This window comes from Pleurodeles waltl, chromosome 8 (genome assembly GCF_031143425.1).
Source record: "Pleurodeles waltl isolate 20211129_DDA chromosome 8, aPleWal1.hap1.20221129, whole genome shotgun sequence".
NCBI lineage: Eukaryota > Metazoa > Chordata > Amphibia > Caudata > Salamandridae > Pleurodeles > Pleurodeles waltl.
In genome coordinates, this window is record NC_090447.1 from 1541882402 (window position 1) to 1541899385 (window position 16984).

General features: G+C 56.5%; 1 protein-coding gene across 5 annotated transcripts in view; it reads left to right on the forward strand.

Annotated features, from left to right (window-relative positions):
• The window catches only part of SPAG17 (sperm associated antigen 17), a 720739-nt gene that overhangs the window by 209814 nt on the left and 493941 nt on the right, over positions 1 to 16984 (forward strand). For all 5 annotated transcript variants that reach the window (XM_069203004.1, XM_069203006.1, XM_069203008.1 and 2 more), the window contains exon 5: positions 3229 to 3397. In XM_069203004.1, coding sequence (XP_069059105.1) covers positions 3229 to 3397 — 169 coding nt within the window. The remainder of the gene's footprint in view (positions 1 to 3228; positions 3398 to 16984) is intronic.

The window sequence follows — 16984 nt, forward strand, 5'->3', positions numbered from 1 at the left end:
ACCCTCCCCTGAGAAGGGAGACCCTGGCTCCCACACACCTGAGGCCCACACCGGCCCTTGCCTGAGCACCTTACACTGCAGCTGCCCCCCACCTCTACTCCTGCTCTGGAGCCACCCCCTCTCCTCCCCTCTGAGAAGGGAGACCACTGGCTCCCCCTGGCTCCCACACACCTGAGGCCCACACCGGCCACTGCCTGAGCACCTTACACTGCAGCTGCCCCCCTACTGCTGCTCTGGAGCCACCCTCCCCTGAGAAGGGAGACCCCTGGCTCCCACACACCCGAGGCCCACACCGGCCCTTGCCTGAGCACCTTACACTGCAGCTGCCCCCCTACTGCTGCTCTGGAGCCACCCTCCCCTGAGAAAGGAGACCTCTGGCTCCCACACACCTGAGGCCCAGCTAACACCGGCCCCTGCCTGAGCACCTTACACTGCAGCTGCCCCCCTACTGCTGCTCTGGAGCCACCCTCCCCTGAGAAGGGAGACCCCTGGCTCCCACACACCTGAGGCCCAGCTAACAATGGCGCCTGCCCGAGCACCTTACTCTGCATCTGCCCCTCCCCCACCTCTACTCCTGCTCTGCTCAGGAGCCACCCCACCCTGAGAAGGGAGACCCCTAGCTCCCACACACCCGAGGCCCACACCGGCCCCTGCCTGAGCACCTTACACTGCAGCTGCCCCCCTACTGCTGCTCTGCTCAAGAGCCACCCTCCCCTGAGAAGGGAGACCCCTGGCTCCCCCTGGCTCCCACACACCTGAGGCCCAGCTAACACCGGCCACTGCCTGAGCACCTTACACTGCAGCTGCCCCCCCCCCCCACCTCTACTTCTGCTCTGCTCAAGAGCCACCACACCCTGAGAAGGGAGACCCCTGGCTCCCCCTGGCTCCCACACACTTCAGGCCCAGCTAACAATGGCCCCTATCTGAGCACCTTACACTGCAGCTGCCCCGGATAGCTCAGGTGTGACCCTCAGACTGCGGACATAGGTGCACGTACCCTCCTAGGAGGTGTGAAAGGCCCACACCTACCTTATGCCAGGCTGGGGACTGCCAGGAGCCCCAGGCGGGCACTTCTCAGACTCAGCCAGTCCTCCCTTTTGTGAGAGTTTTCTGTTGCTCGCAGCTTCGGAAACAAACTCTTGTGCTTTTGGCCGCAGCCCCAGATGCAGCCTCTGTCCAAGAGGGACTTCTGCCAAGTGTCAGTGAAATATGCTGCACATTTGCGACCGATATGAACAGCCCAAAATAATGAGGAACAAGAAAACATTTCTGAGTTTATTAATATTGTACTTGGATAAGTCCGAGGGCGGTGACGTCTTCTGCTGAAGGCTCCACTTGGGTTATGGCCACTGGGCGGCCTGCTGAGGTGTCTGCTGCGAGCTGCTGCCTGGCTGCACATGTGTGCATGATGCGTGTGCCGCGGGCGCTTCTCATGACCGGTCCCGGGGTCTGCTGCATACACATGCCCTTGGCTCAGATGCACCAATGGATACATGAGACCCCATAACCTCATCCACGTATGGATCCCATTAGAGGACCTGGCGCGAGGCCTGGGGTCTAGAAACCAGGACTGTGAGATGGGATCCCAGTGGAAGCCATGCGGCGAACTCAGGACACGTATGTCCATGAGAGTGCAGCGTCATATCAACTTATTGGGTCTACTGGGAGCTATAAATCAGTACAAGTGCAGGTCTGTGGGTGATACCTAGAGCTCTACCATGTCATGGTATCCCTTTGGTGTATAACCCATCCACACGCGCTCCGCATGTATGAAACCCATGCAGCGGACTCAGAACATGTATGTCCATGGGAGTACAGCACTGATCTACTGGGAGCTATACATCATTACATGTGCAGGTCTGTGGGTGATATGAAGAGCTCTACCATGTCATTGTATCCCTATGATCTATAACCCGTCCACACGCCGCTCTACATGTATGAAACCCATGCGGCGGACTCAGAACATGTATTTCCATGGGAAACAGCACTGATCTACTGGGAGCTATACATCAGTACATGTGCAGGTCTGTAGGTGATACCAAGAGCTCTACCATGTCATGATATGCCTATGGTCTATAACCCATCCACACACTGCTCTGCATGTATGAAACCCATGTGGCGGACTGAGAAGATGTATGTCCATTGGAGTACAGCGCTTGGTATTCTGGGAGCTATAAATCAGTACATGTGCAGGTCTGTGGGTGATACAGGAGCTCTGTCACGTCATTGTAGCCCAATGGTCTATAACCCGTCCACACGTCGCTCTATATGTATGAATGCCATGCGGCGGACTCTGAACATAGATGTCGATTGACATACAGCATTGGGTCAGTTGTGAGTAGTGTGCAGTGATCAGACTGTAGGGTCAGTTGTGTGTAGTGTGACCATATCTGCTTCCTTCTTCCCTCCTTGCACAGTAGTGTCTGCTGCTATGGGCACAGTTGTATCTGCTGCTCTGAGCAAAGTAGTGGCTGCCGCTATGGGCAAACTAGTGGCTGCTGCTATGGGAACAGTAGCTGATACTATGGGCACAGTGATGGCTACTGCTTTGAGCACAGTAGTGTTTGCTGCTTTGGGCACAGTGGTGGCTGCTGCTATGAGCACAGTCGTGGCTGCTGCTAGGGGCACATTTGTGTTTGCTGCTATGGGCACAGTAGTGTTTGCTGCTTTGGACACAGTGGTGGCTCCTGCTATGGGCACATTTGTGTTTGCTGCTATGGGCGAGGTGGTGGTGGCTGCTATGGGCGCAGTGGTAGTGGCTGCTATGGGCACAGTAGTGGCTGCTTCTAGGGGCACATTGGTATCTGCTGCTATGAACAGTGTTGGTGGTGGCTGCTATGGGCACAGTAGTGTTTGCTGCTAATGGCACAGTGGTGTCTGCTGCTAGGGGCACATTTGTGTCTGCTGCTAGAGGCACATTTGTGTCTGCTGTTATGGGCACAGTAGTGTTTTCTGCTATGGGCACAGTGGTGTCTGCTGCTATGGGCAGAGTGGTGTCTGCTGCTATGGGCACAGTAGTGTCTGTTGCTATGGGCACAGTTGTGGCTGCTCCTATGGGCACATTCGCATCTGCTGCTATGGGCATACCAGTGGTGGCTGCTATGGGCACAGTTGTGGCTGCTGCTATGGGCACAGTAGTGTCCGCTGCTATGGCACAGGCCTGAGCAGAAGCCCCATTGTGACCTCATCCTTGCATCACTCACATCTGACCTTTGTTTCCCTTCCCAGGCAGCTAATGATAAACTTCAGGGGAAACCAAGCAAGGCTCCAGGGAAGAAGGACAAGGGGAAGTCTGCTGGGAAGGGGAAAGGAAAGAAGGAACCTGAGCCTGTCCAGGTAAAGAAGGAGACCTCCCTGAGGAGACGAGGAGAAGAAGACACTAGCAGCAAGTACATTGGTGAGTACAGCTCCTGTCTCAGAGGATCCTGTAGATCCAGTGACCAACTCGACCATCCCAGGGCCTGCCACCTGTCAGAGATCTTCTACAGAGAGCTCACACCCTGTAGGAGCTATCCACTGACTGCAGGGGACCTTCCACCTCGCAGGAACTAACCACTGACTGCTGGGGTCCTCGCATGAACTAACCACTGACTGATGGGGTCCTCAATCTCCCACCTCGCAGGAACTAACCACTGACTGCTGGGGTCCTCTCACCCCATGGCAACTAACCACTGACTGCTGGGGTCCTCAATCTCCCACCTCACAGGAACTAACCACTGACTGCTGGGGTCCTCCCACCTCGCAGGAACTAACCACTGACTGCTGGGGTCCTCCCACCTCGCAGGAACTAACCACTGACTGCTGGGGTCCTCCCATCTCGCAGGAACTAACCACTCACTGCTGGGGTCCTCTCACCCCATAGCAACTAACCACTGACTGCTGGGGCCCTCAATCTCCCACCTCGCAGGAACTAACCACTGACTGCTGGGGTCCTCCCACCTCGCAGGAACTAACCACTGACTGCTGGGGTCCTCCCATCTCGCAGGAACTAACCACTGACTGCTGGGGTCCACTCACCCCATGGCAACTAACCACTGACTGCTGGGGTCCTCAATCTCCCACCTCGCAGGTACTAACCACTGACTGCTGGGGTCCTCCCACCTCGCAGGAACTAACCACTGACTGCTAGGGTCCTCCCATCTCGCAGGAACTAACCACTGACTGCTGGGGTCCACTCACCCCATGGCAACTAACCACTGACTGCTGGGGTCCTCAATCTCCCACCTCACAGGAACTAACCACTGACTGCTGGGGTCCTCCCATCTCGCAGGAACTAACCACTGACTGCTGGGGTCCTCAATCTCCCACCTCACAGGAACTAACCACTGACTGCTGGGGTCCTCAATCTCCCACCTCGCAGGAACTAACCACTGACTGCTGGGGTCCTCAATCTCCCATCTCGCAGGAACTAACCACTGACTGCTGGGGTCCTCCCACCGTGCAGGAACTAACCACTGACTGCTGGGGTCCTCCCACCCTGCAGGAACTAACCACTGACTGCTGGGGTCCTCCCACCTCGCAGGAACTAACCACTGACTGCTGGGGTCCTCAATCTCCCACCTCACAGGAACTAACCACTGACTGCTGGGGTCCTCCCACCTCACAGGAACTAACCACTGACTGCTGGGGTCCTCCCACCTCGCAGGAACTAACCACTGACTGCTGGGGTCCTCAATCTCCCACCTCACAGGAACTAACCACTGACTGCTGGGGTCCTCAATCTCCCACCTCACAGGAACTAACCACTGACTGCTGGGGTCCTCCCACCTCACAGGAACTAACCACTGACTGCTGGGGTCCTCAATCTCCCATCCTACAGGAACCAACCACTGACTGCTAGGGTCCTCCCACCCTGCAGGAACTAACCACTGACTGCTGGGGTCCTCAATCTCCCATCTCGCAGGAACTAACCACTGACTGCTGGGGTCCTCCCACCCTGCAGGAACTAACCACTGACTGCTGCGGTCCTCCCACCTCACAGGAACTAACCACTGACTGCTGGGGTCCTCCCACCTCGCAGGAACTAACCACTGACTGCTGGGGTCCACTCACCCCATGGCAACTAACCACTGACTGCTGGGGTCCTCTCACCCCATGACAACTAACCACTGACTGCTGGGGTCCTCAATCTCCCACCTCACAGGAACTAACCACTGACTGCTGGGGTCCTCCCACCTCACAGGAACTAACCACTGACTGCTGGGGTCCTCAATCTTCTACCTCGCAGGAACTAACCACTGACTGCGGGGGTCCTCCCACCTCACAGGAACTAACCACTCACTGCTGGGGTCCTCATTCTCCCACCTCACAGGAACTAACCACTGACTGCTGGGGTCCTCCCACCTCGCAGGAACTAACCACTGACTGCTGGGGTCCTCAATCTCCCACCTCACAGGAACTAACCACTGACTGCTGGGGTCCTCAATCTCCCACCTCACAGGAACTAACCACTGACTGCTGGGGTCCTCCCACCCTGCAGGAACTAACCACTGACTGCTGGGGTCCTCCTACCTCGCAGGAACTAACCACTGACTTCTGGGGTCCTCCCACCTCACAGGAACTAACCACTGACTGCTGGGGTCCTCTCACCCCATGGCAACTAACCACTGACTGCTGGGGTCCTCCCACCTCGCAGGAACTAACCACTGACTGCTGGGGTCCTCCCACCTCACAGGAACTAACCACTGACTGCTGGGGTCCTCCCACCTCGCAGGAACTAACCACTGACTGCTGGGGTCCTCCCACCTCGCAGGAACTAACCACTGACTGCTGGGGTCCTCAATCTCCCACCTCACAGGAACTAACCACTAACTGCTGGGGTCCTCAATCTCCCATCTCACAGGAACTAACCACTGACTGCTGGGGTCCTCCCACCTCGCAGGAACTTACCACTGACTGCTGGGGTCCTCCCATCTCGCAGGAACTTAGCACTGACTGCTGGGGTCCTCCCATCTCGCAGGAACTAACCACTGACTGCTGGGGTCCTCTCACCCCATGGCAACTAACCACTGACTGCTGGGGTCCTCAATCTCCCACCTCACAGGAACTAACCACTGACTGCTGGGGTCCTCCCACCTCGCAGGAACTAACCACTGACTGCTGGGGTCCTCAATCTCCCACCTCACAGGAACTAACCACTGACTGCTGGGGTCCTCAATCTCCCACCTCACAGGAACTAACCACTGACTGCTGGGGTCCTCCCTCCTCACAGGAACTAACCACTGACTGCTGGGGTCCTCCCACCCTGCAGGAACTTACCACTGACTGCTGGGGTCCTCCCATCTCGCAGGAACTAACCACTGACTGCTGGGGTCCTCTCACCCCATGGCAACTAACCACTGACTGCTGGGGTCCTCAATCTCCCACCTCACAGGAACTAACCACTGACTGCTGGGGTCCTCCCACCTCACAGGAACTAACCACTGACTGCTGGGGTCCTCAATCTCCCACCTCACAGGAACTAACCACTGACTGCTAGGGTCCTCCCACCCTGCAGGAACTAACCACTGACTGCTGGGGTCCTCAATCTCCCACCTTGCAGGAACTAACCACTGACTGCTGGGGTCCACTCACCTCATGGCAACTAACCACTGACTGCTGGGGTCCTCCCACCTCACAGGAACTAACCACTGACTGCTGGGGTCCTCAATCTCCCACCTTGCAGGAACTGACCACTGACTGCTGGGGTCCTCCCACCTCGCAGGAACTAACCACTGACTGCTGGGGTCCTCAATCTCCCACCTCACAGGAACTAACCACTGACTGCTGGGGTCCTCCCACCTCGCAGGAACTAACCACTGACTGCTGGGGTCCTCAATCTCCCACCTCACAGGAACTAACCACTGACTGCTGGGGTCCTCAATCTCCCACCTCACAGGAACTAACCACTGACTGCTGGGGTCCTCCCACCTCACAGGAACTAACCACTGACTGCTGGGGTCCTCCCACCTCGCAGGAACTAACCACTGACAGCTGGGGTCCTCCCACCTCGCAGGAACTAACCACTGACTGCTGGGGTCCTCAATCTCCCACCTCACAGGAACTAACCACTGACTGCTGGGTCCTCAATCTCCCACCTCACAGGAACTAACCACTGACTGCTGGGGTCCTCCCACCCTGCAGGAACTTACCACTGACTGCTGGGGTCCTCCCATCTCGCAGGAACTAACCACTGACTGCTGGGGTCCTCTCACCCCATGGCAACTAACCACTGACTGCTGGGGTCCTCCCACCTCACAGGAACTAACCACTGACTGCTGGGGTCCTCCCACCTCGCAGGAACTAACCACTGACTGCTGGGGTCCTCAATCTCCCTCCTCACAGGAACTAACCACTGACTGCTGGGGTCCACTCACCCCATGGCAACTAACCACTGACTGCTGGGGTCCTCCCACCTCACAGGAACTAACCACTGACTGTTGGGGTCCTCCCACCCTGCAGGAACTAACCACTGACTGCTGGGGTCCTCCCACCTCACAGGAACTAACCACTGACTGCTGGGGTCCTCCCACCTCGCAGGAACTAACCACTGACTGCTGGGGTCCTCCCACCTCGCAGGAACTAACAACTGACTGCTGGGGTCCTCAATCTCCCACCTCACAGGAACTAACCACTGACTGCTGGGGTCCTCCCACCCTGCAGGAACTTACCACTGACTGCTGGGGTCCTCCCATCTCGCAGGAACTAACCACTGACTGCTGGGGTCCTCAATCTTCTACCTCGCAGGAACTAACCACTGACTGCGGGGGTCCTCCCACCTCGCAGGAACTAACCACTCACTGCTGGGGTCCTCATTCTCCCACCTCACAGGAACTAACCACTGACTGCTGGGGTCCTCAATCTCCCACCTCACAGGAACTAACCACTGACTGCTGGGGTCCTCCCACCCTGCAGGAACTAACCACTGACTGCTGGGGTCCTCCCACCTCGCAGGAACTAACCACTGACTTCTGGGGTCCTCCCACCTCACAGGAACTAACCACTGACTGCTGGGGTCCTCCCACCTCGCAGGAACTAACCACTGACTGCTGGGGTCCTCAATCTCCCTCCTCACAGGAACTAACCACTGACTGCTGGGGTCCAATCACCCCCATAGCAACTAACCACTGACTGCTGGGGTCCTCCCACCTCACAGGAACTAACCACTGACTGCTGGGGTCCTCCCACCCTGCAGGAACTAACCACTGACTGCTGGGGTCCTCCCAACTCGCAGGAACTAACCACTGACTGCTGGGGTCCTCCCACCTCGCAGGAACTAACCACTGACTGCTGGGGTCCTCCCACCCTGCAGGAACTAACCACTGACTGATGGGGTCCTCCCACCCTGCAGGAACTAACCACTCACTGTTGGGGTCCTCATTCTCCCACCTCACAGGAACTAACCACTGACTGCTGGGGTCCTCTCACCCCATGGCAACTAACCCCTGACTGCTGGGGTCCTCCCACCTCGCAGGAACTAACCACTGACTGCTGGGGTCCTCCCACCTCACAGGAACTAACCACTGACTGCTGGGGTCCTCCCACCTCGCAGGAACTAACCACTGACTGCTGGGGTCCTCAATCTCCCACCTCACAGGAACTAACCACTGACTGCTGGGGCCCTCCCACCTCGCAGGAACTGACCACTGACTGCTGGGGTCCTCCCACCTTGCAGGAACTAACCACTGACTGCTGGGGTCCTCAATCTCCCACCTCACAGGAACTAACCACTGACTGCTGGGGTCCTCAATCTCCCACCCTGCAGGAACTAACCACTGACTGCTGGGGTCCTCAATCTCCCACCTCACAGGAACTAACCACTGACTGCTGGGGTCCTCCCACCTCACAGGAACTAACCACTGACTGCTGGGGTCCTCAATCTCCCACCTCTTAGGAACTAACCACTGACTGCTAGGGTCCTCCCACCCTGCAGGAACTAACCACTGACTGCTGGGGTCCTCAATCTCCCACCTTGCAGGAACTAACCACTGACTGCTGGGGTCCACTCACCTCATGGCAACTAACCACTGACTGCTGGGGTCCTCAATCTCCCACCTCACAGGACCTAACCACTGACTGCTGGGGTCCTCCCACCTCGCAGGAACTAACCACTGACTGCTGGGGTCCTCAATCTCCCACCTCACAGGAACTAACCACTGACTGCTGGGGTCCTCAATCTCCCACCTCACAGGAACTAACCACTGACTGCTGCGGTCCTCCCACCTCACAGGAACTAACCACTGACTGCTGGGGTCCTCCCACCTCGCAGGAACTAACCACTGACTGCTGGGGTCCACTCACCCCATGGCAACTAACCACTGACTGCTGGGGTCCTCTCACCCCATGACAACTAACCACTGACTGCTGGGGTCCTCAATCTCCCACCTCGCAGGAACTAACCACTGACTGCTGGGGTCCTCCCACCTCACAGGAACTAACCACTGACTGCTGGGGTCCTCAATCTTCTACCTCGCAGGAACTAACCACTGACTGCGGGGGTCCTCCCACCTCGCAGGAACTAACCACTCACTGCTGGGGTCCTCATTCTCCCACCTCACAGGAACTAACCACTGACTGCTGGGGTCCTCCCACCTCGCAGGAACTAACCACTGACTGCTGGGGTCCTCAATCTCCCACCTCACAGGAACTAACCACTGACTGCTGGGGTCCTCAATCTCCCACCTCACAGGAACTAACCACTGACTGCTGGGGTCCTCCCACCCTGCAGGAACTAACCACTGACTGCTGGGGTCCTCCCACCTCGCAGGAACTAACCACTGACTGCTGGGGTCCTCCCACCTCACAGGAACTAACCACTGACTGCTGGGGTCCTCTCACCCCATGGCAACTAACCACTGACTGCTGGGGTCCTCCCACCTCGCAGGAACTAACCACTGACTGCTGGGGTCCTCCCACCTCACAGGAACTAACCACTGACTGCTGGGGTCCTCCCACCTCGCAGGAACTAACCACTGACTGCTGGGGTCCTCAATCTCCCACCTCACAGGAACTAACCACTGACTGCTGGGGTCCTCCCACCTTGCAGCAACTAACCACTGACTGCTGGGGTCCTCCCACCTCGCAGGAACTAACCACTGACTGCTGGGGTCCTCAATCTCCCACCTCACAGGAACTAACCACTGACTTCTGGGGTCCTCAATCTCCCACCTCACAGGAACTAACCACTGACTGCTGGGGTCCTCACACCTCACAGGAACTAACCACTGACTGCTGGGGTCCTCCCACCTCGCAGGAACTAACCACTGACTGCTGGGGTCCTCAATCTCCCACCTCACAGGAACTAACCACTGACTGCTGGGGTCCTCAATCTCCCACCTCACAGGAACTAACCACTGACTGCTGGGGTCCTCCCACCCTGCAGGAACTTACCACTGTCTGCTGGGGTCCTCCCATCTCGCAGGAACTAACCACTGACTGCTGGGGTACTCTCACCCCATGGCAACTAACCACTGACTGCTGGGGTCCTCAATCTCCCACCTCACAGGAACTAACCACTGACTGCTGGGGTCCTCCCACCTCGCAGGAACTAACCACTGACTGCTGGGGTCCTCAATCTCCCTCCTCACAGGAACTAACCACTGACTGCTGGGGTCCAATCACCCCATGGCAACTAACCACTGACTGCTGGGGTCCTCCCACCTCACAGGAACTAACCACTGACTGCTGGGGTCCTCCCACCCTGCAGGAACTAACCACTGACTGCTGGGGTCCTCCCAACTCGCAGGAACTAACCACTGACTGCTGGGGTCCTCCCACCTCGCAGGAACTAACCACTGACTGATGGGGTCCTCCCACCCTGCAGGAACTAACCACTCACTGTTGGGGTCCTCATTCTCCCACCTCACAGGAACTAACCACTGACTGCTGGGGTCCTCTCACCCCATGGCAACTAACCCCTGACTGCTGGGGTCCTCCCACCTCGCAGGAACTAACCACTGACTGCTGGGGTCCTCCCACCTCACAGGAACTAACCACTGACTGCTGGGGTCCTCCCACCTCGCACGAACTAACCACTGACTGCTGGGGTCCTCAATCTCCCACCTCACAGGAACTAACCACTGACTGCTGGGGCCCTCCCACCTCGCAGGAACTGACCACTGACTGCTGGGGTCCTCCCACCTTGCAGGAACTTACCACTGACTGCTGGGGTCCTCAATCTCCCACCTCACAGGAACTAACCACTGACTGCTGGGGTCCTCAATCTCCCACCCTGCAGGAACTAACCACTGACTGCTGGGGTCCTCAATCTCCCACCTCACAGGAACTAACCACTGACTGCTGGGGTCCTCCCACCTCACAGGAACTAACCACTGACTGCTGGGGTCCTCAATCTCCCACCTCACAGGAACTAACCACTGACTGCTAGGGTCCTCCCACCCTGCAGGAACTAACCACTGACTGCTGGGGTCCTCAATCTCCCACCTTGCAGGAACTAACCACTGACTGCTGGGGTCCACTCACCTCATGGCAACTAACCACTGACTGCTGGGGTCCTCAATCTCCCACCTCACAGGAACTAACCACTGACTGCTGGGGTCCTCCCACCTCGCAGGAACTAACCACTGACTGCTGGGGTCCTCAATCTCCCACCTCACAGGAACTAACCACTGACTGCTGGGGTCCTCCCACCTCACAGGAACTAACCACTGACTGCTGGGGTCCTCCCACCTCGCAGGAACTAACCACTGACTGCTGGGGTCCTCAATCTCCCACCTCACAGGAACTAACCACTGACTGCTGGGGTCCTCCCACCTCGCAGGAACTAACCACTGACTGCTGGGGTCCTCAATCTCCCACCTCACAGGAACTAACCACTGACTGCTGGGGTCCTCAATCTCCCACCTCACAGGAACTAACCACTGACTGCTGGGGTCCTCCCACCTCACAGGAACTAACCACTGACTGCTGGGGTCCTCCCACCTCGCAGGAACTAACCACTGACGGCTGGGGTCCTCCCACCTCGCAGGAACTAACCACTGACTGCTGGGGTCCTCAATCTCCCACCTCACAGGAACTAACCACTGACTGCTGGGTCCTCAATCTCCCACCTCACAGGAACTAACCACTGACTGCTGGGGTCCTCCCACCCTGCAGGAACTTACCACTGACTGCTGGGGTCCTCCCATCTCGCAGGAACTAACCACTGACTGCTGGGGTCCTCTCACCCCATGGCAACTAACCACTGACTGCTGGGGTCCTCAATCTCCCACCTCACAGGAACTAACCACTGACTGCTGGGGTCCTCCCACCTCGCAGGAACTAACCACTGACTGCTGGGGTCCTCAATCTCCCTCCTCACAGGAACTAACCACTGACTGCTGGGGTCCACTCACCCCATGGCAACTAACCACTGACTGCTGGGGTCCTCCCACCTCACAGGAACTAACCACTGACTGCTGGGGTCCTCCCACCCTGCAGGAACTAACCACTGACTGCTGGGGTCCTCCCAACTCGCAGGAACTAACCACTGACTGCTGGGGTCCTCCCACCTCACAGGAACTAACCACTGACTGCTGGGGTCCTCCCACCTCGCAGGAACTAACCACTGACTGCTGGGGTCCTCCCACCTCGCAGGAACTAACCACTGACTGCTGGGGTCCTCCCACCTCGCAGGAACTAACAACTGACTGCTGGGGTCCTCAATCTCCCACCTCACAGGAACTAACCACTGACTGCTGGGGTCCTCCCACCCTGCAGGAACTTACCACTGACTGCTGGGGTCCTCCCATCTCGCAGGAACTAACCACTGACTGCTGGGGTCCTCTCACCCCATGGCAACTAACCACTGACTGCTGGGGTCCTCAATCTCCCACCTCATAGGAACTAACCACTGACTGCTGGGGTCCTCCCACCTCGCAGGAACTAACCACTGACTGCTGGGGTCCACTCACCCCCTGGCAACTAACCACTGACTGCTGGGGTCCTCCCACCTCACAGGAACTAACCACTGACTGCTGGGGTCCTCCCACCCTGCAGGAACTAACCACTGACTGCTGGGGTCCTCCCACCTCGCATGAACTAACCACTGACTGCTGGGGTCCTCAATCTCCCACCTCACAGGAACTAACCACTGACTGCTGGGGTCCTCAATCTCCCACCGTGCAGGAACTAACCACTGACTGCTGGGGTCCTCAATCTCCCACCTCACAGGAACTAACCACTGACTGCTGGGGTCCTCCCACCTCACAGGAACTAACCACTGACTGCTGGGGTCCTCAATCTCCCACCTCACAGGAACTAACCACTGACTGCTAGGGTCCTCCCACCCTGCAGGAACTAACCACTGACTGCTGGGGTCCTCAATCTCCCACCTTGCAGGAACTAACCACTGACTGCTGGGGTCCACTCACCTCATGGCAACTAACCACTGACTGCTGGGGTCCTCAATCTCCCACCTCACAGGAACTAACCACTGACTGCTGGGGTCCTCCCACCTCGCAGGAACTAACCACTGACTGCTGGGGTCCTCAATCTCCCACCTCGCAGGAACTAACCACTGACTGCTGGGGTCCTCAATCTCCCACCTCACAGGAACTAACCACTGACTGCTGGGGTCCTCCCACCTCGCAGGAACTAACCACTGACTGCTGGGGTCCTCAATCTTCTACCTCACAGGAACTAACCACTGACTGCTGGTGTCCACTCACCCCATGGCAACTAACCACTGACTGCTGGGGTCCTCAATCTCCCACCTCACAGGAACTAACCACTGACTGCTGGGGTCCTCCCACCTCGCAGGAACTAACCACTGACTGCTGGGGTCCTCAATCTTCTACCTCACAGGAACTAACCACTGACTGCTGGGGTCCACTCACCCCATGGCAACTAACCACTGACTGCTGGGGTCCTCAATCTCCCACCTCACAGGAACTAACCACTGACTGCTGGTGTCCTTCCACACCACAGGAAATACCCACTGACTGATGGCGTCCTCCCGCCTCACAGGAACTAACTCCTGACTTCTGGTGTCCTCTAACCCCATAGGAACTAACCACTGACTGCGGGGGTCCTCTAACCCCACTGGAACTAACCACTGACTGCTGGTGTCCTCTAACCCCACAGGATCTAACGACTGACTGCTGTTGTCTTCCACTCCACAGGAAGTAACCACTGACTGCTGGGGTCCCCGGTCTCCCCGCCATCAGGAACTAACCACTGACTGCTGGTTTCTTCCCACCTCACAGAAACTAATCACTGACTACCGGGGTCCTCCCATCTCACAGGAATTTACCACTGACTGTGGGCCTCCTCAATCTCCCAGCCCACAGGAACTAACCACTGAGTGCTGGTGTCCTCTAACCCCACAGGAACTAACTACTGACTGCTGGTGTCCTCTAACCCCAGAGGAACTAACCACTGACTGCTGGTGTCCTCTAACCCCACAGGAACTAACCACTGACTGCTGGTGTCCTCTAACCCCAGAGGAACTAACTACTGACTGCTGGGGTCCCCAGTCTCCCACCCATCAGGAACTAGCCAGTGACTGCTGAGATCCTTTAACCCCACAGGAACTAACCATTGACTGCTGGTGTACTCATAGAGCATTAATAGTACAATGATGTGCTTCTCACAGATATTTTCATTGTCACCAACACACGCTCCACCCACATTTATCTATCAATGGGCTGACCTCCTTTCCCTCTGCACATGAGGCACTCAACCCTCCGTCACCTCCTGACGTTAAGCTAAGATCCTCAAACCTTCCCACACCCACCATTTCACACCACAATGTGCCCATCTCCATGAAGTACTTGTAAGTATTATTATAGCTCTTTATTAAAGGGATGGTGGAGCTGGGTGAAGGTGACCAGAGAAAGATCTCACCGCCTTAGAGGTCACCAGTCTGGGGCCTGGTCTGTGTGCTCGGCACAAGATAGATTTATACGGATAATCCTGAAGTAAGTGGCAGCGGCCTTCAGCTGTTCCTGCTGGCCAGACCTAAATTATCCATTTAGTGGATGTGTGTCAATGTAAGTACTTCCACCTCTGCTCTTTCTTCTGTGAAGGTGTTAGAACCTTCAAACATTAAACATTTGCTAAATAACAGTGATGATTTAGAGCTAAGCAGTATTTTCCATTCTAAAGTGGGCTCCTGGATGTGGCCATATTTAGTGGGGTTCAGTCCTCACAACTGATTTCATTTAAATATTCTGAAAGAGGTGAACTTGTTGAATCAAGACTGTAGACAATCAACAACTTAAGATAATCCTTGTGGTAGAAACTGGGTGGTCTCTTTACCCTTTGAATACTTTCATTTACCACCATGAAAGCCAGAAACCAGGGTTAATTTTTACTTTCACCTCCGTAAACACAACCACACCAAGCCTCCCTTGAAAGCTCTCCATTGGTTTTCAGCATGAGGCCAGGAACAAATTCATGGTACCCGTACACCCTCCAAAAAGGGTGTCTGCATAAACTGGCTTTTTGCAACACCCCAGCCAGTCACCCCCAGTCCTCGTCCACTCACTGGATCCATCAACAGTCACTCAAGAGGATGAACCATGGAGGCGGGACCCTCGCAGTCATCGCCCACTCTCTGGATCTATCAACAATCAATCAAGAGGATGGACCATGGAGGCGGGACTCTGGCAGTCATCATTAACTAATTCGATCCATCAACAATCAATCAAGAGGATGAACCATGGAGGCGGGACCCTGGCAGTCATCATCCACTCTCCGGATCCATCAACAATCACTCCTATTTTTGGTTTGATATGTAATGGAGCTTGTAGCACTCATAGTGAACATACTTCATTGTATGCTTACTCATCTTCCTTCAGGTGTAGGTGCCTCAGGAACCTTTAGCAATTGGCTTGAGACATTAGCAGTCACATCATAAATCAGTCCTCAACAATTCTGCTGTCTCACTTTCTTTCCAATTCTTTCCCAATCCACAGGCGAGCACTCTTCAGACTTCTCATGCACACACATCCAAAGCCTCACATAGCATTGGCCTCATATACCTCACAAACCTACCGGACACCTCTGCTCGGCCAGACTCCTGTGCACCCACAACCTCTGCATACGCAGAACTACATCCAGCGGTCATGCCTTCCCCTACCCCGCTCCTAAAGCCTGGAACGAGCTGCCCCAGCACTCCTACTCACGCCCAACCTCTGCATACGCCGAACTACATCCGGCGGTCATGCCTTCCCGTACCCCGCTCCTAAAGCCTGGAACGAGCTGCCCCAGCTCTCCTACTCCCACACAACCTCCACATACGCAGAACTACATCCAGCGGTCATGCCTTCCTGTACCCCGTTCCTAAAGCCTGGAACGAGCTGCCCCAGCACTCCTACTCACACACAACCTCTGCATATGCAGAACTACATCCGGCAGTTATGCCTTTCCCCTACCCCGCTCCTAGAGCCTGGAACGAGCTGCCCCAGCAATCCTACTCGCACATAACCTCCGCATACGCAGAACTACATCCCGCGGTCATGCCTTCGCTACCTTGCTCCTAAAGCCTGAAACGAGCTTCCCCAGCACTCCTACTCGCACGCAACCTCTGCATACGCAGAACTACATCCGGCGGTCATGCCTACCCCGCTCCTAAAGCCTGGAACGAGCTGCCCCAGCACTCCTACTCGCACACCACCTCTGCATATGCAGAACTACATCCAGTGGTCATACCGTTCCCTATCCCGCTCCTAAAGCCTGGAACGAGCTGCCCCAGCATTCCTACTCGCACACAACCTCCACATACGCAGAACTACATCCAGTGGTCATGCCTTCCCGTACCCCGCTCCTAAACCCTGGAATTAGCTGCCCCAGCTCTCCTACTCGCACACAACCTCCGCATACACAGAACTACATCCAGCAGTCATGCCTTCCCCTACGCCGCTCCCAAAGCCTGGAATGAGCTGCCCCAGAACTCCTACTCACACACAACCTCTGCATACGCAGAACTACATCCATCGGTCATGCCTTCCCCTACCCCGCTCCCAAAGCCTGGAACGAGCTGCCCCAGCACTCCTACTCGCAC